Consider the following 23,144-nt stretch of genomic DNA (forward strand, 5'->3'; position numbering starts at 1 on the left):
ACCGAGGATAGGATTTTAGGCGATTGTCCGCCTCGTCGTAGGTGACGCACTGGCTTCCCTCCCTACTACGCTACGTGAGCGTGTAGGGGGTTTACCGGCTCATCGCTAACGTCGAGAGCGGAAATCAAAGTTTAGAGATTATACCTTGGGGACCGACGATGGAGGGCACGGAAACCGAGGCAAGGCAAAGCAACTTATTATTATTATTCCCAAATACCTAAACCCATGCTGCAACTATATGTCAGATACCACGCATCTCTACGTATCTGATTGAAGACTAGCCTTAATCGAAAGTTCTCTCTCATGATTGGGAGGGGTTATTAACTATAGGGGCTTGCGCCTATAGGAAACCAGAACTCAGTTCATAAAGTCCTTACAAAATGAGGGCGAAATCTTTGGGTAATGTCTTATCTACAAACCCATCTGCCTTCCCAAAATTTACCCCGGAACTTAATATGTTAAAACTCCCCTCGCTAAAGAAAAAAAAAAGTAAATAGTGCGGGCGGAGGCCAGTGCCGAAATTTCGGAGCCCACAGAAACGTAGAGGTAGACCTAAAAAGACTTGGTTAGAAAATATTAGAAATGACCTTTCTTTATTAAATTTAAATGAGAATTAAACTCTTAACATGACACAATGGAGAAAAACGATTCATGTAGCCAACCCCACATAGTGGGATAAAGGCTTGATGCTATTGTTGTATTGAAATATTCTCCACTTCATGTTTCATAATTGAATAGTAACTAATATCTAATATCTAATTTTAAAAATTATCAAAATATTCTTTAGATTTTATATTTCTAAACATTTTTTAAGATCTTACAAAAAAAAAAAGTAGAAACAAAAACCAAAAATAAAACACTAGAACTATCAAACCCATCAAAATTGAATCTTTTTTATCGGGCCAAAACTGAAATATAAACCAATTTAAACCCTTCAACAAAGCACAACATAGCAAAGTTGAAATAACAAAAATAAAGAAAAAGAAATAGAACTCACAGCAAAGTAGAATAACAGAGAAGCATAACAATAACTAGGACCAAGAACATGCACCACAGTCAAAAGTCAAAGAAAAAAATACAATACCAGCCAAACAAAGGTCAAGAAGCAAAGCTAAAAAAGGCACATCAAGTGAACAAGGCTCCCACCAGCAAAGTCTAATGAGGGTTTGAAGGGCGAACCCTAGCCTGCATTACAGAGAAATTCTATATATGATTCAAACCACCGACTTCCAAATCACAAAAAGATGCAACCTAGTAGTCATTACTCCACTCCCACTTTAGGTTATTCAAAGAATTTTTAAATTATTCTAAGTATAAAAGGAAAGGTTCTATTAACAGGCATTCTTTGTCAAACATAATTGAAGAAGTGATTTGGTGCATCATTAAATTCATGGTTTTATAAATAATGCAGTCGCCTAACATCATCCTATTATTTTGCAGAGAATTCCAGGCGTCCCAAAAATTAAAGATAACTACAATCCAGCAACATGGATGCTTGAAGTTACTTCAGCAGTTGTTGAAGAAAAGCTTGGCATAGATTTTGCTCATGTTTACAAAGACTCTTCTCATTATTGGTATCATTCATAAATACTTCCACAAAGTAGAGTTCAGAAAAGTAGACCTTTGTTGTGATAAAGTTCCACCTCTGCATGAACAGAATCCACGATATAAAACCCAACAAGGCCCAAAATAATAAGACAAATTTGATTTTTTATTAAAAAAGCAAACATCATACACCAATCTAATTATTGTGCTAGAAGTTGTGCCGACAGAGAGATATTATTTGATAGCCATAGCTAATGACGACTCGGACAATCAAATAAGTAAATTAGAATAAACATAGGACACAATTATGAGAGATTAATTTGTGCAGACACCGGACGGGAGAACCGTCCGGCACCGCTTGGTACCGAGCGCGGTACCGACGCTTGGTACAGCTTAGTACCGGGCTTGGTACCGAGCGCAATATACTTTTGGGGTGACGTGGCGCATTTTTATTAGTCTCTGGACGACGTCCGGACTCCACACAAAATAATTTGTCCACATGGAAACCACATAAAGGAAAAATCCAATATGAAAGGGTGAATCCAATTTTTTCTTCTGAAAGAGAGGAAATATTGAAGGCTTCCTGTCAATTCAAAAAGATTTTTAGAAAAAATGGTATAGTTGAGAGCCGAAAGTAGCGGTCAATAATCAAAGAAACACAATTTCATAGAGCATTAGAAATGGCTCAATGAGTAAGTTTGAATTATAACTAAGAGGCTATAAATGCATTTTACAACGGATATACACAACAACAAACTTATAAGAAATATCAAAATAAACAAAATTTTAAAAAGAGGAGCATGAAAATTTTCCAAAAATAGAACTCGATAGAAGAAATCCATATATTTGATAAGAGAGAAGACTTTCTTTCGACATCCAATAAACACCCTATGGAGTATGAACTTTCTTTGGTTGTCGTTAGGGATGCAAATGAGTTGAGTTTAGGCTTTATCGAGTTTGGCTTGTCAGTTAGAAAGCAAGCTCGAACTCGAGTTTGTCCCACTATAAATGAGCTCGAGCCGGCTCGCAAGGCATGGGCGGGATTTTTAAAACTTAAACAGGATTTAGAAAAAAAACTGCAATGTTTAACATTTAAATAAAATTTAGGTAGTTTTTATCACACAAAGGCATTTTGAATTTGGTTAAAAAAAATAAAAAAGAAAGAACGGTAAGAATAATAGTGAAATAGATCAAAATTATTAGCATCACTTATTCCCCTTCCTAAATCTTTATGTAGAGTGAGCCAAACATTAATAAAATTTTAAAATCCCTTTTTTTTCAAAGAATGATAATCCTTGATTTTAGAATACCTTTCATTGAAGCACTTATAGTTAGCCGGCAATGAATGTGACTTGTATTCCTAAATTCTATGTTTTGCTTAGGGATAACAAAAGGCTAGTTGAACAGCTGATTATCCCACCACAAGGTTCTAGTGATCACCATTTCATTGAATCATTCTCTCATATCAGATGGCTACAATTTAAGACATGTCTTTGGAAACTATCATTGTCCTATTGGAGAAGTCCAACATATAACCTGGTGCGTCTCACATTTATGCTAGTTCTATCTGTTCTATTTGCAGCACTCTTTTGGCAGAAAGGAAGGAAAATGTAAGTCCATTTCCATTTCCTTATTTAATTTGATTTCTTGTTCACACGACATAGTAGAATATAAAACATAGTATTTAGATTTTAACAAGAGAATATATATATATATATATATATAATATATATATATATATATATATATATATTTGTCAAATCAGATTTGGCCAAAAGTATATTCGCATGCCTCATCTATTAACCTAGCAATTATTTATTATAAGAACTTTGCTTTAAGAGGTTTGTGGGAATTTAGAAGGTCATCATCCAGATGATTAAGCTTTAACTGACTCAGTACTGAAGACGGAAGAAAGGGATTTCTTTGAAGCTGCTGACATGGAACTTTATAATAACCTTATTTCAACCATTAAATATAAACAGTACAATGTTCTCATCATTTAGATTAGTAGATAAAGGTAGAATTTCTTAAAGATTTTATCCACAGTATTGATCCGTTGCCTGCCCTAGCATCTCAAAGTCAAAATCATCGCATGATGTATAATCAAAGTTCAAAAATGTTTTAAGGTTTTCTCATCCATTTTTACCTTCAATTATTGAAGAAGAATTCATAGTCTCCCATGATTACTAAACCATCTTTTGTTTTATTTGTAGAACAAATGAGCAAGACCTTTTCAGTATACTGGGATCAATGTACCTAGCCATGATGTTCTTGGGCATTAATAACTGCTCATCAGTTTTACAAATCATAGCAAGAGAGCGAGCTGTTATGTACAGAGAACTGTGTGCTGGAACTTACTCATCCTTTATGTACTCGCTCGCGCAGGTAGAATAAACTGCCATTAGATGTCTAGATCAATAATTTTAATAAAAAATAGCGTACTACTCATCCGAAATTCTCACATCAACTATTTCTTGTGAATATTTTCATGCTGTAATTTGTGTTGCAGGTGATAGTCGAAATTCCTTGCTTATTCATCCTAGCAACAATATACGTACTTATTACTTATCCAGCAGTAGGTTACTACTGGTCTGCTTCAAAGATCATGTGGTATTATTACATAGTTTTCTGTACGCTCCTCTGCTTTAATTACCTTGGGATGTTGATAATGTCAGTAAGCCCCAATATTCAAGTAGCTTCGGTTCTGGCAGCTGCAACTTACACAATTCTCAACCTATTCTCCGGGTTCTTGATACCCAAACTGGTAAGCACACATGTCCACTTGCAATGGGTTTGTTTATTGAATGAGTTGAATGAGACAGAAATAGGCTAAAATGCTAATCAGTCTTGTGCGTGCTTAACATGTGATGCAAACCCACCACGCTTTGGTCACTTCAAAGTACAACATGGGTGCACTCCACCATGCTTTTCAATGTGCCCCAAGGCATACCTTAAACTTTATCTTTTCTAAGCTAACCAGTGGCATCTCGTTTACCCACTAACCAAATCACTTATCTTACTAAGACCAAAGTATTATCAGAATATCATATCACTAGGAAAACTAACTCCTTTAAAGCCTTGATTTCCATGCAAATATCCAAATCAAATTATTTTGTACAACAACAACATCAAGCCTTTATCCCACTACGTGGGGTCGGCTACATGAATCCTTTTTCTCCATATAAATCAAATTATTTTGTACTCATTTATTTTTTTAATGCAATCATATGGTCTGAAAGCATCATGCTTTATTCTTGATTTTTGTTGACCCATATTTATGCGCCATAGATCAACATGAATCAAATCTAGTCAAATAAAAAATCATAATGATCGTCGAACATAAAATCACACAAAGTTATCGAAATTGTTGAACAGACGACTACGCGAAAAAGACTACAACAACATGTAAGAGTATCGAAAATACCCAGATAAGAACTCTCGTGTTACCAAATAGCCAACCAACGAAAACAACTGACATTGGACATGACATTATGTAAAATTGCTCACTTCTCATCCATTCTACAATATGGACAGCGAAAGTGCGTTCAGAGCGTCGAATTTATCAAGCCAAGTCTCTCACGTTCAAATCAATTAGACATGGTAGATGAATGACAATGAATGCAATGTTGAGCAAATTGGGTTCAAAAAACCTCAACCGCAATTGGCATCACTTGAATACTATAATGCCCTTATACACCTATTTATAAAGGTATGCAATATCGGATACGTGTTACACACATATACGTGCTCGATACAACATGGATATGTGTCAGATACAACAAATCCATATCAAATAAAAATAATATTTAAATTAAAAAAGATACCCACATCAAATACGTGTCTGATTAAAAAAATGAAAAAAAACTTGACGGAGCGGTTAGCATTTTGTATTCATTTCCGCGACCGCAAGGCTTTCTCATTTCCACGGTGAGTTAGGTCTTTCTCATTTTTGCGACTGTGAGCTCTGAGCTAGGGCCTTTTCATTTCCGCGATCGCGAGTGTGCGTCTTCTTTGTCGTCGCCATCGAAGGAGCAGCAAACGAGCATGCCGAGTAGGCGAGACGAGACGATACGATTGCAAAGGTTCGTTTGCCGAGCAATAATCTTCATATTTCTTCTTCATCTTCGTCGAAGGAACAACATGCAAGCCCGTCGAGCAGGCAAGACGAGGCGATTAGGCGAAAAAGGATCGAAAAAAGGATCGTTTTCATATTCTTCATCTAATCTTGCCTTCTTTATTCTTTTTTTTTTTTGTAGCTTCTGTGACTAGTTCAAAATGATTTTTCACGAGTTAACTGTGAAAGCTATATGCACTTTCACAAAATTAATGTCTGGAGGTAGTATGTTTACTATTTAGCGATTGAAGGTAGTATGTTTACGGTTTAGCTTCTTCGTTAATCCTTCCTCATGTATATTATATCTTTTTTTTTTCAAAAGCTTAATAAAGTCTTATTTATTGAAATAAAATTATAAAAAATAAGGAATCATGTCACAAAAATAAAACTTGATTTTTTATTAACTAATTAGTTCTCTATAGTGGAATCATGCCATAAAATTTTTATTACCCAGATATCTTATTAGCCAAAACTCTTGAAATCATGTCACAAAATTGGTGGAAAATGTCCCAACACTAGTGGAATCTTGTCACAAAATTAGCCAAAATTAGTGAAATAATGTCCCAAAATTCATAGTAGCCGCTGAGTTTAACTCTTCGATTGAGTTATTAATTATCTAACATTTGAGCATTGTATTTGGAGTTATAACATTTGAACCTAAAACTTGTGTCAAATTTCAATCTTTTTATTCTTTCTTCGGATAATGAATTCTAGTGGAAGTGGAATTAGGACCGGTGATGGTTCATCAGAGCCCAACATTGAAGATAACAAACCTTTGTTCATGTCACAAAATTAGGAAAAATTTCTGAAGGTGGTGGCAATGTATTCAAATGCAATTACTGTAATGATATAAAGAATCATACTATAAAGTTAAAGCTCATTTGGTGAAGATTGTTGAGAATGGGATTAAAATTTGCCCAAAAATAAATTCACCACTGGTGGTTGAATTACAAAAGAAAGTGAACCCAAGCAAAGAAGTAGAAGAGAACTTCCTAAAGAGATTCCACTTTCAAGTTCCCTTGCTTCAAATCCTTCATCCTCTTCTTCAATTCGGATGGATGATATCATTGTTAACAAAGAACCATTTAGAATGGGTGTGAGCTCCAAAAATTCGGCCCCGGCCTCTGCCCGCACTGATTTGCTTTTTCTTTTGGCGAGGGAGTTTTAATGGATTTAAGTTTCGGGGTAAATTTTGGAAGGCAGATGGATTTGTAATAAGACACTACCCAGAGATTTCGCCCTCATTTTGCGATAACTTTATGATCTGAGTTCTTGTTTCCTATAGGCGCAAGCCCCTATAGTTAATTACCCCTCCCGATAACGAGAGAGAACTTTCGATTAAGGCTAGTCGTCAATCAGATATGTATAGATACGTAATATCTGGCATATAGTAGCAGCATGAACATAGATATTAGAGATTGGGTACTGGAAGTTTGAATGGTTGGAAATTGATATTTAAAATAAAAATTTCACCATCTTTCACTTAAAGCGGATGGTGGGGGAATGAATGATAGACCCGATCAAGATCCCATGGTTCCGTCGTCCCGGGCCATCGTGGTCCCTGGTCTACTTAGTCAGAGGAGGTAGTCGACCCAACCTGATAGAAGGATCCTTGTTAGCAGCCATGGGTTGCTTCGTCCAAGGGTACCTTGTAGACCTGAGGTGAATATTTGTCAAAGGGGACAAATTTGAATCCACCTTAGCTAACAGAGGGCTTTGTGCTCTATCGATCATATCCTATTGATTCATATCTCAAGGATTTGATGTCATTAAGGAGCGCATTGGCTCTGGCCATAACCGATATTTCGTGGTGCTATTTGGCGGCAAAACCACTCGATTCAGAGGGCCCCGGGTCATAACCGTTTATCCTCCGGTGCCATTTGGCGGCAAAACCGCCGGTTAGAGGACACGTACCACGTCCTTACTGGAAGAAAATTATTTGATAATGGATCATAGTGATATTTTCTACTAGGCATTTGGCTCTATGTGAACTTAAGTAAATTTCATTTGTCCACCTCGGCAAACTGTTGCGGATGGTGAATGTATTTTGCTTTAAGTGATTTATGATTGGATTTCAGTTTAAATATTTTTTGAATTTGGGATTTTTGGAATTTTGGACTTTGTAGATATTTGAGGTGGCATTTGAAAATGCCTGAAATTAACCCCTCCGGTTGAGATTTTCATTCAACACGGCTATCATCGGGGTGTGGGATCATTCATTGACTAAACCTTATCTACCCTATCAACTTGTCGATATGGGGTTGGGCTTTGTAGGCTTTGTACCTTTATTAGTGAATTCATATTGATTATAGGCTTTGAAGGCCTAATATGAATGTATTATAACAAATACATCGGTCCCCACAACCGTGTATTTGTTTGAATGTTCAAACCCTGTCGACTCCTATTGATCTGCATGGAAGGATCAGGTTCGAACTTGAATTCACTTATCGACCCGCGCAGTATCCCTAGGCGTCACGTGTGTACCAATAACACGCTTGTCAAAGCCCATGCAGGTGTTTGGTGGGCATTTTATAAGTATTTGCTGAACCCTATCGACTCCTACTTACCAGCTTAGGAGGATTGAATTCAGGTTTACTAACCCGCGTAGCATCCCTAGACGTCACATGTATCCCTTCAACATGCTCGCCGGGACCCATGCAGGTTTTATGATTGCACTTGCTCTTTTCGTGTACCTATGTGTATACAAACTACGGTGCATGTGCAAGGGTACTTTGAAACATTTGTAAACGCCATCTGTCCGCTTGCATGAATGTTGCGGAACCGGTGGCGTGGCGTTGTAACTTGTAGACGCCTTATGTCTGCTTGTATAAGTATTCCAGATCCGGTGACGTTGCGTTGTAACTTGTAGACACCTTCTGTCTGCTTGTATAAGTGTTGCGAATTCGGTGGCGTTACATAGCAGCTTCTGAATTGATTTATTCGCTGCTCTATATAGATAGACTGTCATGCACTACTTGTTGCTTTCTGCAGTTGGATCATAGTGTACTAACGAACCTCCTGCTTTGGGTCGTAGGAGCTTGCACTTGTCGTATTCTCCATGCATTTTGTTGTGGCCTTTGGCCTTTTTAGTACATCCGCTACTATTGCATGTAGGTAGGTAGATGACTTCATTTATAGGTTAAAATTGAATTCAGAATACTGCATTTACTGAAGTCTTTCTGCATCTACCTATAAGTGGCATGTGGCAGGTATATCTGTCTTCGTAGAGAGCTTGTATAGATTGCAGATCTTTTACATTTGCTCGCAGATATCGAGTTGAATGTATAATGGACCTCCTTTAGAAGCTTGTAAGATTTGGTATTTATCTGTTAGACCGGTCCAGTGGGCCGGTCCGCATGGGACCGGCTGAGTCGTGAAACAGGTGACTTGTTTCGCCTGGGCGGAGGTCGTGCGAGCCGTTAGCATTGCGGGAGCCTACTAGGAAGGTTTTTTAGGGAGATTAAGAGGAGAATTTGAATGTAGCGACTGTTTAGGGATTTCCTTTTGATTGGTATGCATTAAATAGTTTGTTTTCCTAGGATTTGGGCATCTTGAATTTGGCTGAAATTTGAGATCTCTTAGATTTAGGTTTTCTTTGGGCTCTTGGCGTTGCCAGAGATTTGGGAGAGATCGATCCTCCTCTCGAATTGAGGATCAATTGTATCTTTGTTGTTTTCTTCTTCTTCTAGTGAAATACAAGCTTCTACTTGTGTTTTTCTCTACGTTTTCCCTGTTTCCTGCTGTTTTTCTGCTGTGGACAGTAGTTTTACTGTTGAATTTTCACTTGTTTGTGTTAGGATTGCTTGCGAACTCAAGAATTACCTTAGGGTTACTTGCGAACTCAAGTATTTCCTATCATTATCATAGTCTTTTTGTATTTTGCTTGTGAATACCACGTTTGGCGTATAATGGATCTTCTACAATAACTCGTAGGAGCCTACATCCACCGCATATCTTCCATCTTTGCTTGCAGTGAATCAATGTATTTCATAACCATTGATTGTTTATTGACTGCAAATGTGTTGCAGTGTTTGTTATTTGTTGTTGATTGTCATCGTTGCACATGTGTATGCTTGCTACAATTGGTGTATTTGCTTGTGCGTCCTTCAATTCTTCTAGCAACTGTTGCATGTATCCTCGAGACACTATAAACTTTTGTCAATTTCATTATTATTGATAGAAGATTTACAATTTTGTTGGAGTAGCTTTCATGGGTCAACTACAACATCCACTGGAGCTCTTATACGATAATCATTCAATTGAGATGATGATTCTTATTGATTGTTGCTTGGGGATGAATCATGTTTACAAATCAATTAACATGCTCCTAAGACCCTCATGTAATGACTCTGCGATCAAGCCATGCCTTTCATAATCTCTTTTTATATTTGACTTGAGATGATTGTTATTCATTTATCCTTTCATTTTCATAGGCATGTTACAAGAGAGTTGTTTGTTCAAATATTTCAAACTCCACATGATGCTATTTAGCTCATGTTCAGGATATCTCTTGCATATGATTCAAGTTCTTTTATGTGTATGTGTTTGAACCCAAGTTCAATTCATGCTTGAGCTCGAACTCAATATGAGTCTTCTACATTCATTCAAGTCTTTACTTGAGTTCAACTACTCAAGTCAAGTTTGAATCAAGTTCTAGTTTGCAAGTCTTCTATGCATTTAATTATGATCTCCTCCGATTCAAATTCATTTAAATTAGGATCCAATACTTGCAACATTGATTAATGTTCAATTTAAATTAAGGTCTTTGCTTTGTTCAAATTAGAGTCCAATTTTGAGTTAGGTTCATTTGTGTTCAAGTCAAGCTTAATCTTTTAAATTTCGTTCAAGTACAGGTCCTTGTGTTTCGTGCTCAAGTCCACTAGTTCGTGTTCATTTGAGTCCAAGTTCTTGCATGTAATTTTTGAGTTCAAACAGGTCCGGGTACAATCATATTTTCACCCAAAATTTTGGCAACCTCCTAGCGTCTCCCCCGTTTAGGGAAAAACTACGAGAAACTGGGCCTTCCCACCACGCGCAATAAAGGCGTGTATGGTAGGTGTCCTCGGACGAGGACACCGCGGCCGTGATCTTTCTTCCCACCACGTGCAATAAAGGCATATATGGGGTCTTTGACTGTACTTGAATTTTAAAAAGACAGTTTGCTTTCCCCCCGCTCGAAGGTACTTATGAGTGACCCCGCCTCATCGTAGACGTCGCACCAGGGTTCCATCCCACCACGCACAATAAAGGTGTGCATAGGCGGTTTTCCGATGCGCCACAAACATTGAAGTAAGGCTTTAGTGATTACCCATCTCGTCGTAGACGTCGCACCGGGGTCCTATCCCACCACACACAATAAAGGTGTGTATAGGCGATTTTTCAGTGCACTGCAAACTCTGAGAACGGGCTCTCGAGTTTAAGGTGATTACCCGCCTCGCCCTAGGAGCCGCATCGGGGTCCCATCCCACCACGCGTAATAAAGGCATGTATATGCGATTTTCCAGTGCGCCGCGAACTTTGAGAGCAGGAATCTGAGTTTAGAAATATGCGTACCTTCGTGGGGATATGTCGATGGAGTTGGCCCATGGATCGAGGCAAGAGGGTCATTTAATTTTTTTTATCTTTTCTTATTATAATTAATAGGTAGATTGAGGAAAGGATTTAGCTTTGATTTGCTTTGGAGAGGAGGGGAGATCGGTTTTGGAACTACTAAAGTCGGCGAGAGATCGGGATGGGGAAGTTTGGTCGGGACAGAGAAGGCAAGGAGGAGGCCTTGGCGTGGATGGGGGTTCGGTTGGATGGAGGAAGTCAGATGTGGGAGAGAGCAGTAGCGAACGGAGAAGTGGAGTCGGGAGCTCTGCGATCGAGTGGGGACGTGAACATGATGAGAGCTTCTTCTAGTGTTGTATTTAACGACTCCGAGGGAGGTGCGATCAAGGCAGACTTCGTATGCAGAGAAGAGAGGTATCGGGACAGAGAAGTAGCGAACCAGGACGTGAGCAGGCCGAGAGCTTCTTCTAGTGTCGTATTTAACGACTCCGAGGGAGGTGCGATCGAGGCGGGCTTCATACAGGAGATACGACTGCAACGGCGCCGATTCAGCGGGATTTGCGGGAGCGACTCCGTCAGCGGGATTCCTGGATCCGATGGGTTCCCAGTATGATTTTGAGCCCTCATTTTTTTCTTCTTTGGGTATAACATGAAGGTCAACAATGGGATATGAACCTAGAAATAGAAACGATGTTGCAAATAGCTCTTTGGAGAAGGCCTTTAATTTGCAAATAAGAGAGAAGTTAGATGGTGAGATACTAAGAATGTTTTACTCTGGTTTCAATTTAGCAAGAAATCCACATTACAAAAATGCATTTACTTTTGCTTCCAATAATAACCTTGTAGGTTAAGTGCAACCAGGGTGTAATATCATTAGAATCAAGTTATTCCAAAGAGAGATGACAAACAATGAGAAGTTATTTGAGCCAACGAAAGGAGTGTGGAAAGAAAAAGATGTCATATTGAATTTGTATTCAATGATGATGATATTTTGTACTAAACATTTTATATCATAAGCAAAACAAATTATCATGACATTAATTTATTATTGTTTGTCATTTCTAATATGATGTTACATTAATTTATATACACTATATAAACAAAATTGTAATGTAATGTCGTGTCCGCGTCGTACCCATGTCCTATATTTTCAAAAAATGTCATGTCTCATTTCCGTGTCGTGTCCTATTCGTATCGCCGTGTCCATGTATGTGCATCATAGCTTGAATATTGCCCATTTGCAAACCAAGCTGTGTTGACGCATTCAAAACATTGAATTACATAGAATGACACCCATATTGGCCTATCCACGATACGAAAATGATATGTAAAAGTTGCTAGTGTGTGAGGCTACAACATGTAATTCGAGATGTTAACAACGAATTCTGATAAAGCGATATATGCATGAAAAATAATAATCTTTTTAATAAAGCTAAATTAAATTATATAAATATATTTATTTTATACAATTATGGAATATATATATATATATATATATGAAAAAAAATAAACTAAAATAAGAACTTTGAATCTGATTTCAATCAAACCCAAAAAATCTAGGTCCAGGCAATGCAGCAGCGCGTAATATCTAAACTTCCACTTCTCTTGTGTCAAATGTAGGACAAAAAAATATTAAAAATAAATGTTTAATGATAAAAATAATTTTGTTTTCCCTACCCCATTCACAAAATAGTTCACCCTCTCTCTCGCAATATCCTTCAAGCATATCGACTCATGTTCCCCTCATCTATTCTTTTCCCTAATCAATTACTCCATCCTCAGGCAACATCCGCCTCCCTAAGTCATTCACTCGTCACAGCTCCTCCCTCATCATCGATAAACAAGATCTCTAGTCTCACTCTAAGTTTTCTCACATGTGCGAGCCCTATACTTACCCCATCTCTCCCTCCATCTTCCACTCTCGCACAAAGCCAAGTTAGTTGCTACTCTTTTTCCCTACTGTCTACCACTCCCACACGTCACACCCATCAAACCCTCGCATACTCAACACACCTTTCTCTTACTCTTCTTCAAATCCATGTCTTTGCCTTTAGAACATCCTCGCCGTTAAACCTCTAGCTCAACAACTTGGCTCACAAAAACCTCTCCACACTCTGTTGATGTGCAGCCTCTTCCCAGATGACTACAATCCTAAGCAAAAAGCGCCCCTTACCAACCTTCTTTCAAACACATGTTAAACACGTAACCCCAAAGATTGCACCTGCACATTACTCCTTCACTTTCTCTCTCTCTCTCACTCTGCCTCTCTCTCTCTCTCCAGCCCACACTCCCTTTCTTTCGCTCTCCCTTTCTCTTTTGAAATAAAGGTGAGAAAAAAAAAACAAAGAATAAAAAATATATATTTGAAAAAAAACATATAACAAAGAAAATAATGTGTTATTGATACTTTCCCTTGAATGCTTGCCAAAAAAATTATTTTCCTCAACCACTTCCCAAGTATAATACAAAATCTCAAAATTAAGTGCCCATGCATGTTGTTCTAAGTCAACAAGAAAATTCACAAATTAAGTTTCATTATCCCAATGGGACGAGAAAATTTTATGCATTCTACCATGTAGGTCATAAAGGCGTATACACATTTTTTAAGCATGATGGGTCAAAAGACCCACCAACCACGATGTCTCCTGACACTGACCATGCATGTTTTGCTTGGTGGAAAGGCTTAACACCCTCGAAGACGCCCCTTACATGCAAAAAGAAGTCGGGTGATTGCTGAAATTTATGCTAGAATGGGAACCAAAAAGAATAAAAATAAAATAAATTTTAGAACATAAATGCAATAAAAAAAAATTTAATAGGGGTCTTGTTACATACTTGAAAGCTCGCTTACAAGCATGCACAAGACTTCCACACAGCTCCTAACACTATGAAATCTCTATAGGCTATGGACTCTATGTAAAAATGAACTACAAAGTGCTCCTATTTATAAGGGAAATAAGCAATTCCTTGAAGGGCCCACCACATTAAAATGCAAATGCATAAATACAAAAATATCACTTTATAAAATATCTAAAAAATCTCAACTCGCTTCTAAGACATCAAATCCACAACATATACAAGCAAGCAAACATAAGGCATTTTTTAAATTTTAAAAATAAATCTTTCTATGTACTTCATTGACAAATGATTGTGCAAATAATCAAAATTTGAATATTTTAAAAGCATGTGTGCATCACAATATAACTTTCCAATTTGAATGGAAATTGCCTCGAGAATTGTGCAATTGTATCAAGAAGCATATAACTACCTTGATAAGTGTGCACATACACTATGCAAATACACCATATAAATGGGCCAAGAAAGATGGAACTGCACCAAAATATGTGCAAGCGCAATGCAAATGCACTATGAAACGTGTAAGTGCACTTTGCTTATGCATTAAAAAGCATGCACAATATATCAAATCATCAAAATTCATATTATCCACATGTGTTCTGATAAATGTACTAATATAAAAACCTTGAGATCAGAATACTAATTGGCCGAAAAATGAAATGAACTCAAATATCTCCTGCTATAAGAAGCGTGCAATTGTCCTAAAAAGTTTGCAACTATATTTTTAAATTCACGAGCTCTTTTTTAAGCTCAAACTCGCCAGTATATACCCCGAAGAATTTCTAATACTTGAATTTAATGTCTAAAGATGTTGCACGGACCAAAAATAAGATAAATGCAAGTCCACCCTGCTTTGCCAGCCATGCAACTACTTTGTGAATCATGCAATCACTTTGAAATTTAACAAATTCTCTTCAAAAATCAAAGTTATCGATATGTTGCATGATGTTCTCAAACAAGCAACAATGCATAGAGGACAAAGTCATAAGTTCCACTTTCGAAGTCAACACCTATGTCAATCGCAAACCCAGTCCTTAATAGGCAAGCTAACAAAATTTTATAAACAAGAAAATTTACAATCAAATATCTGATCTCAATACTCATAAGGATATTATGCCCAACAATGCAACTACAAATGTCAATCACAAACCCAATCCTTAATAGGCAAGCTAATAGGTCAAGGTCAAAAGTAACAAAATGAAAGCGCTCAAGACCTCAATGAAGGTTATGTTAAATGCAAATATCAACCAAAAGTGGCCCTATTTTCATAATTCCCCAAAGCTCAAACAAAATCATTTGGTGCAAATTTCAATGAATATTTAAAAAAATCCAAAATCAATATAAAATTTATTACATTCAAGTAAAATATATCACCAATAACTTAAAAAAATAAATGTTCATCATCCATTATCATTTATTAATGGTGATAAATTTAAGAATAACCTGAGCTCACAAAAAGTCAATGTTTTGTTGAATGTATCACTATGTTCACTCACAAACAGTCTATTGTCAGTAAGGATGCGACATGTATCATCTAACCAATAACTATCAATTGATACCACGGGTAAATGGTTATGACCAAGGTCATCTGACAAGGTGATTTAATTGCAAAATTGCAACATTAAATTATGATCATTGCTAGAACCCATAAGTTCTCCTATGACTTTAAAACCTATGAGTAATGAATCATGAAACGCACATGATAGGACACAAAATCTTATGTTAGCTAAAGTCAATTTAAGTTCATCCCCTTAAATAAACATCCACCCTAGGTCTATAAGATTACTTTGAACAAAGCAAGTCATAGCAACTGACAAGGATCTCTATACCATGTTGGGTTGACTATCTCTGCTAAGCAAATCAGGAACTATGTCAACCCGAAGTGACAAAACTATAGGATCATGATCAGATTCATCATTATTCCCCTCGCCATCCACTTTAAACAAAGAAGCGATATATTTTACTCAATGCTAAAATCAATTTTTTGGTTACAATACACTAAGCACTTAGCACTTAATGACTAGAGCTAATGAAAAGTTCTCTCTCATCATCAAATGAGATAATTAACCATAAGATTTTGTGACTATAGAGAACCTAAAACTAAATTATAAAATCCTCGCAAAATGGGGGCAAAATATCTTATTAATAGCTTATGTTCAACCAAATTTGCATTTTGAAAATTTTGCACATAACATAAACTCTCCTAGAAGAGTTGGACGCAATTTGTTTTAAGCCCACAATTTTCTAGTCTCATTTTGATCCTTGGAAGTTGTTACATAATGTGTAGGTTTAGCTTAAAAATTGAATAATATGCATATAATGTATGCATATAGTGTATAAATTGTGAGTGTGTAAGTGACTAGAAGTCATTTTATTTTGCATTATTCATATTGAATAAAAAAAATAGCAAATGATCATTTGCCTTAGTAGTTTCATCCTCCTCTGGTTCACTGGTTAAACATAGTGGTTTGCACTCAAGAAAATTAATCACGAACCCAATCATGGTCTTCTATAATGGAACTATATTTATGTGACTGCCAAAAGAACCAAATTTCAATATTATAGAACCAAATTTCAAAGTATAATATTGAGCTTAATGGGTTGCATTTGCAGCGTATTCCGACATGGTGGAAATGGCTATATTACATTTGCCCAACTGCGTGGTCATTAAATGGTTTGCTTACTTCACAATATGGTGATCTCACCAACGAAATGATGGCATTTGGGAAAACCACAACAGTTGATGCATTCCTGAGAGATTACTATGGATTTGATCAGGACCAATTGAGCATAGTGGCAATAACAATGGCTTATCTTCCTCTTGTTCTTGCCTCTCTTTTCTCATGTTGTATACGGAAAATAAATTTCCAAAGAAGGTAGTCATATAGTATATATGATGTTCAAGGGAAAAGTCGTGTTCAAAGAGAAGGGAATCCCCATGTAGGCTGGCTTGCAAATCATCCATTAGTTGAGGTCAGTTCTTTGTAAACGCATAGATCAACATCACTTGTGAATGCTGAAGCTTGAGTACTATGTATTTTAGAGAGTATTATTATTATAGTTATCTAAGTTATATGCTTCCATATATCACAAAAATTGGTCATGTGCAAAAATGAGGTGCCGATCACCACCACTGGGCTAACAACTAAGGCTTTGAAATAAAGACAAGATCAAAAGTTAATTCAAAATTTTGAGTGCAAACCAGATCAAAGATAGTTGGAACTGCAATCACTACATCAGAAGGCATTTTTTTATTGATTGAATGCTCCCCACTATCATGATTGCCAAGAGATTTTTGTGATTAAATGCTCCCCACTATCCTAATTGCTAGGATATTTTTGCAATTTTAGGTGTGCCTTAAGGCATAAATAGCCTAAAGATTAATAGGTATTTTCAAATACACATGAATTGCTAATAAACTTTCCTTAGTTGATAAGAACTAAATTAGCAGTAAGGATTGGATTTTTCCAAAGAGAACAGGAAGAATGAATCATCCTAAATATTATGTGTTATCTGTTGACGATACAAAAAGATCTCTTTTTTAATCGTCTTTTGTTCACTTGAGTAAAGCAATAATTCTTATGATAATTCCTTTATTCCATGAAGAAAGACTCAATTTATCCCTAAGCATTGAAGGCCACTAGTCAGCAAACCAAGTGTACCTCATTGGGATCTTTCATCAAAAATATAGTCCTTTCTTCCACAAGTTTTGGAGGCACCAATTCCTCCCTTTAAGTTGTTGAAATCTTGACCAGATCCTTTTCCATCCTATCAAGTGTGAAGTGCAGGTTTTGCATCTGTGACAACTGCCATCTTCATGAATCTATCATTTGTCTTTCCTTCATGCGAACACAGCTTGCGAAGATACCAGAGATCAATCATTAGCCTTTTTTTTCTCTTTTACTTCTTCTAATCGTATGACCCACAAAGCCCAGTCTCACAACCATCATTATACTTCTTCTAACATTAGCCTTAGCATACCCACATAGTTCTTATCACCTTACTCATGAATATTTTCCCTCCTTGGCATGACAAGAAAAATAAGAAGAGTGAGAATAGGCTCACGGTCGAACCGTTGTCCTTGCCTGCCCGTCTCGCCTCACCCGCCCGCTGCCTATAGACACCTCACCTTTGTGGCTTGGCCCCTGTCCCACATGTCACGCCTCAATATCAGGTTTGACTTGATCCCGACCGACAACTTGTTTTTGACACCCATACATATTGCCCTATCTACCTCACAAAGTAAAACACAAAATTTACCTACATGCGAGCTGATAGCATGAAATTTGAGACACACAAGGAACAAAAATTTTCTACAAGGGGTTAATCCAAATATCTATTTTATCTTTTTATGTTATCTTATCTTATTTAATTAAAAATAACAACTTCCAAAAAAATCTTAATAAAATCTATTGCATCCTTACCCAACTAATCCCAATATCTCGGCCTCATACACCTCGGTACCGCATAAAATCATGTTCTGATCCCATCTCAGTCTGATTGTAATTGAAAAAACAAAACAAAAAAATCCCATCTCTCTCAATCTCTCCCCCACACTATCTCACATAGACCTCCACTCTCAATCCACAACTTCTCTCAAGTGACTTTAACTCAAGCCTGCCCGCTCTCTCTCGCCTCCCCTGCTACCCTTCACACAAACCCCTCTCCTTAGCTTACATCCATGTCCCTTCCTCCTACAGCTTGTTTAGCTCTCATTTCAACCTCTCCGGCTCACTTCTCCATCTAACACTTTTACCAAAAACCCTTTATAGCAAAAAGTGAGGAAACTGTGATGCACACTTGTTAAGGAGGCTCGACAGGGCTTGACAAAACTAATGTCTCTTGATGAAATTGAAGCAAGGAGTCACAATAACAGTGTGTGGAGTCACAATGTCCACTTATGGAGTTCTCTGTTGCCAAGGATGCCCATCTCCAAGCGCTTCTTAAAATCTCCCACAAGGCCACAAGCACAATAAGGAATGGCAAAATGAGCTTGAATCCCTATAGAACTGTTGACCTTTGCATAAAATCCAGAAGAAACAAAATTAAAAATCCTGCATACATAAACTCTTACCCGTCGGATCCAAGGATTCTGTCGCGAATCACGCCTATTCGGCGTCGTTTGCAGTCATCTCCCAGAAATCCTGCCCAAATCCCGCATCTCTCCTCGATCCCGCTCCTTCTTCCGCCTTTAAAATGCGAACGAAGTGTTCGTTCAAGGGGACCCTTCTCTCGTTCACTCGCCTCCCACAACTGAATCCCTCCAAGCTTCCCGAACTACTCCCGACCTCCTCTTCTCAACTCCATACGAAACCTCTGCTCCGGCTGAACTCCCTCTGCCCGACATCCAACCTCCCGATCTCCTTCAGCCGAGAGAGAGAGAGAGAGAGAGAGAGAGAGAGAGCCGAAGCTCCCCTACCTCATGCCGACTGCCCTATCCGAGCCCTTCTCTGCCTCCTCCTTTGACGTTCTCCCTTCTTGTTGAATAGGATGTTACGACATTTTAATCGGAGGCAACACAGGGAGCTCGCTGGTTGAAGGTATCTTTCTCCCTTTCTAGCGCCTCTTCAGCCAAATCCCGTAAATATGTTGAGTGGAAAGGGGGAGAAAATTAATTTATTTTAATTATAAATTTTAATATTTATAATTAATTATAGTTAAGAAATTAATTATTAGTAATTATTTTTAATTATAAATAATTAACTAATTACAATTAATTAATAATTATTAATTAATTATTGATTATAATTATTTAATTAAATATGATTAATTTTAATTAATTATATTTAATTATTAATTAATAATAATCTGAATTAATTAATAATTAGTAATTAATTATAATTATTTAGTTAATTATAATTACAAATAATTAATTATTTGGTTATAATTACTTAATTAATTATAGTTAATTATTATTAACTATAATTAATTATGGCTAATTATAATAAAGAAATATGCTTCTTCCTTCTCTTATCTCGATCCGCGCCGACGACCGCCAAGGTATAACTCCTAAACCCTAAAACTTGAAAACCCAATTCCCGGCTTGCAACGCGGCGATACGACCAACTCATGCACGCTCTCTAGCGTGGTGAGAACGGGAAATTTGTTGCGAGCTTGGCGACGGGGCGGGTAATCAAAAACCCCATTTTCGGCGTTGAGGCGGGTCCTGAAAACCAATCTCATGCACGCTTCTCTCTAGCGTGTGGGAAGGGAAAACCAGATGCGAACGCCTACGGCAGGCGGGTAAAATTTATTAAAATTGCTATTTAAAACCAGTCGCCCGCAACCCATCTGCACGCTTTCTCTGTGGCGTGGTAGGGCGAGAACAAATATTTACGCCGCGGTGTCCTCTTCCGAGACACCTACCATGCACGGCTTTTCTCTAGCGTGGCGGGAAGGCCCTTTTCCGTAGTTCCCCTAAAGGGGGAGATGCCGGAAGGCTGCCGAAATTTCGTGTAAACATAAAATCGTACTTGGGATAATTTTTGGAGCTTACTTGGACAATTAAATTTGGAGCATTCAAAATGGACTTAATTTCAAACTCAAACAATCTAAATAATTGAATGCAAACGAAATAAAGAATGGCTCGTACTCAAGGGGACCGCAGAGAACTGTACTTGAAAACTCAAACTCAGATTTGAAACTCAAGCAAGAACGTTCCAGTATGGCCTTGATTGAACTCAAAAGGACAAGATTTGGGACACATTTGAACAGAAGTGGACTTGTGAACTCGAACTTGAAACTAAAATGGGACTTAAAATGATAATTCAAACCAAATAATTGAAAGCTTTGATTTTGGACTAAGAAAGTGATAGTTGAGCTACAATTGACATTGAAATTTCCAAACTTGACATCATATGCATATAATTTTGCATTTGAACATTTAAGCCGACAAGGCTTGGACTTGGACTTGAACAATTTGAAAAGCAAGGGCCAATAGAACTGATTACTCGAAGGACAAAATTCAACCAAAACAAAAACTTAGATGACAATTGAACTTGCAAATTCAAGTATTTACTTGAGACAATTACAAGATCTTGAAATCATATGGGACTTGAATTGAACATTAACTTGAATAATTTGTTACACTAATTAAGTATGTTTCAAACATGATTTGACCTTAAAAGGACTACAAGGGATTTGATTTTGGAAATACTTTGAGCAAGGATCTTGAGCTTGATAGTTTGATCACTCAAACCTTGGATTGAAACATTTACATTGAGGCCTGAACCTTTATATTGGATTCGAGTTTAGATATGATCTTGGACTCATTATGACATTGAATCTGCAAGCATAAAACTCAAACTTGAATTGAGTCATGAGCTCTAAAAGAATTTGAAACAAGGCAAGTTAGACTTCAAAAAATTAAATCTTGAATGTAGAAGGAAACTTTTGATTCGACTTGAAGAATTTGTAGCTTGGTTAGAATGAAAGAGTTCGTTTGAAAGCCAAAAGCTCACAATCATAGAGAATTAATTCTCTATAGCAAATTAAAATGTCTCGATCAGCAATAAGAACAAGGAACAACGAAGCAATGAAAGATTTACATTAAAATCTCATTGAAACATGAATTTTCTCATGAAGCAAATGACGGTATTCATGAAGGGATCATTCTACAGAACATCGATGAGAAAAACAACACTCAAGATGCAATCAGCCATCAAAGACAATGGAAAGACCTTCAGTATACATTATAAATAAAAGATATCCATATCACCCACATGGGTTAATCACGGAATTTGCAAAGAGGAGTTGGATGATGCTAATGGAATTGACCCCTAATGAACATGATTCATCTCAAGTAGAGTAAAGAAATGATATTTCAAATTTATCATGCATATGGAAACAAACCACCTTTTCAAAGGATAAAGAATTTGCAAGGGAAGTTCTATTTGCAACGAGTAAAAGGACGAGCCCTCGATGTGTTACCTAAATTAATCCCTGAATAATACAGTGACTGATGGTTTCCTTGCCAATCAACTCTATGGGCATAAATAAATTGAGTGCAATAAAGCTGCGACACCTCTATATCAATATAAATGTTCAAAGTTAAACGAAACACTTGATTCACTGTAAGTGGAAAAAGAAAAATATACAACGGATGTAAACTCCTACGAATTATCGTAGGAAATTTATTGCACCATTCAATGCATCATCGCCAACCAAAATTTTATATGGCCACCATCAACTACAAATGACAACAAGTCACTGTGAGAAACTCGTGATGCATAGAACAGATCAGTTATAATCATCTACAACTTAAGGAAGGGAAGACTTAGTTAGTGCACTACAATCCAATTGTAGAAAGCAACACGTAGTGCACGACAGTCTACCTGTACGTAAGCATATGAACAACTAAATTCAGAAGCTGTTACGCCACGCCACCGAACTTGCAACACCTCTACAAGCAGACAGAAGGCGTTAAACAAGTTTGAAATAAATACCCCCGCACGTGCACCGTAGTTTGTATACACATAGGTACACAAAAGGGATAAATGTAATCAAATACCCGCATGTGGCCCGACGAGCGTGTTATTGGTACACACGTGACATCTATGGATGTTAAGCGGGTTATTAAATTTGAACCCGATTCTTCCAAGTAGATAAAAGGAGTTTGACATGGTTCAATTATAAAATTACCCCCAAACACCCGCATGGGCCCGACGAGCGTGTTATTGATACACCGTGACGTCTAGGGATGCTGGCCGCGGTCGATAAGTGAATTCAAGTTCAAAACCCGATCCTTCTATACAGATCTATAGGAGTCGACAGGTTCGAACCATAAGAAATATAAGGTGTGGTGTCCAATATATTGTTTTAATACATTCATATCAGGCCTTCAAGGCCTATAACAATTTGAATTCACTAATAAGGGCATAAAGCTTGCAAAATCTGATCCTCTATCGATAATTCGATATAGTTGGCAAGATTCAATCAATAAAACAGAAATGCTCCAAACACCCGATGATGGCCGTGTTGAATGCTAATCTCAATCGGAGGGGTTCACAAATTTTCCAATGCTTTCCAAATTATCCAAAAATCCAGAAATCAAAAATCCCAAAAATTCAAAAATATTTTT

At 37.2% G+C, this 23,144-nt stretch overlaps 1 protein-coding gene across 1 annotated transcript in view; it reads left to right on the top strand.

Annotated features, from left to right (window-relative positions):
* LOC110102043 (ABC transporter G family member 33-like) overlaps positions 1-19,756 on the top strand; it is a 33,376-nt gene extending 13,620 nt beyond the window's left edge. The window contains exons 2-7 of the mRNA XM_028692706.1: positions 1,441-1,574; positions 2,468-2,576; positions 2,881-3,084; positions 3,745-3,930; positions 4,055-4,309; positions 16,679-19,756. Of these exons, the coding sequence (XP_028548539.1) occupies positions 1,441-1,574; positions 2,468-2,576; positions 2,881-3,084; positions 3,745-3,930; positions 4,055-4,309; positions 16,679-16,945 (1,155 nt within the window). The 3' untranslated portion in view covers positions 16,946-19,756. The remainder of the gene's footprint in view (positions 1-1,440; positions 1,575-2,467; positions 2,577-2,880; positions 3,085-3,744; positions 3,931-4,054; positions 4,310-16,678) is intronic.
* Positions 19,757-23,144: the final 3,388 nt, after the last annotated feature.

The sequence above is a fragment of the Dendrobium catenatum genome, unplaced genomic scaffold (genome assembly GCF_001605985.2).
Source record: "Dendrobium catenatum unplaced genomic scaffold, ASM160598v2 original_scaffold_260866, whole genome shotgun sequence".
NCBI classification, from domain to species: domain Eukaryota; kingdom Viridiplantae; phylum Streptophyta; class Magnoliopsida; order Asparagales; family Orchidaceae; genus Dendrobium; species Dendrobium catenatum.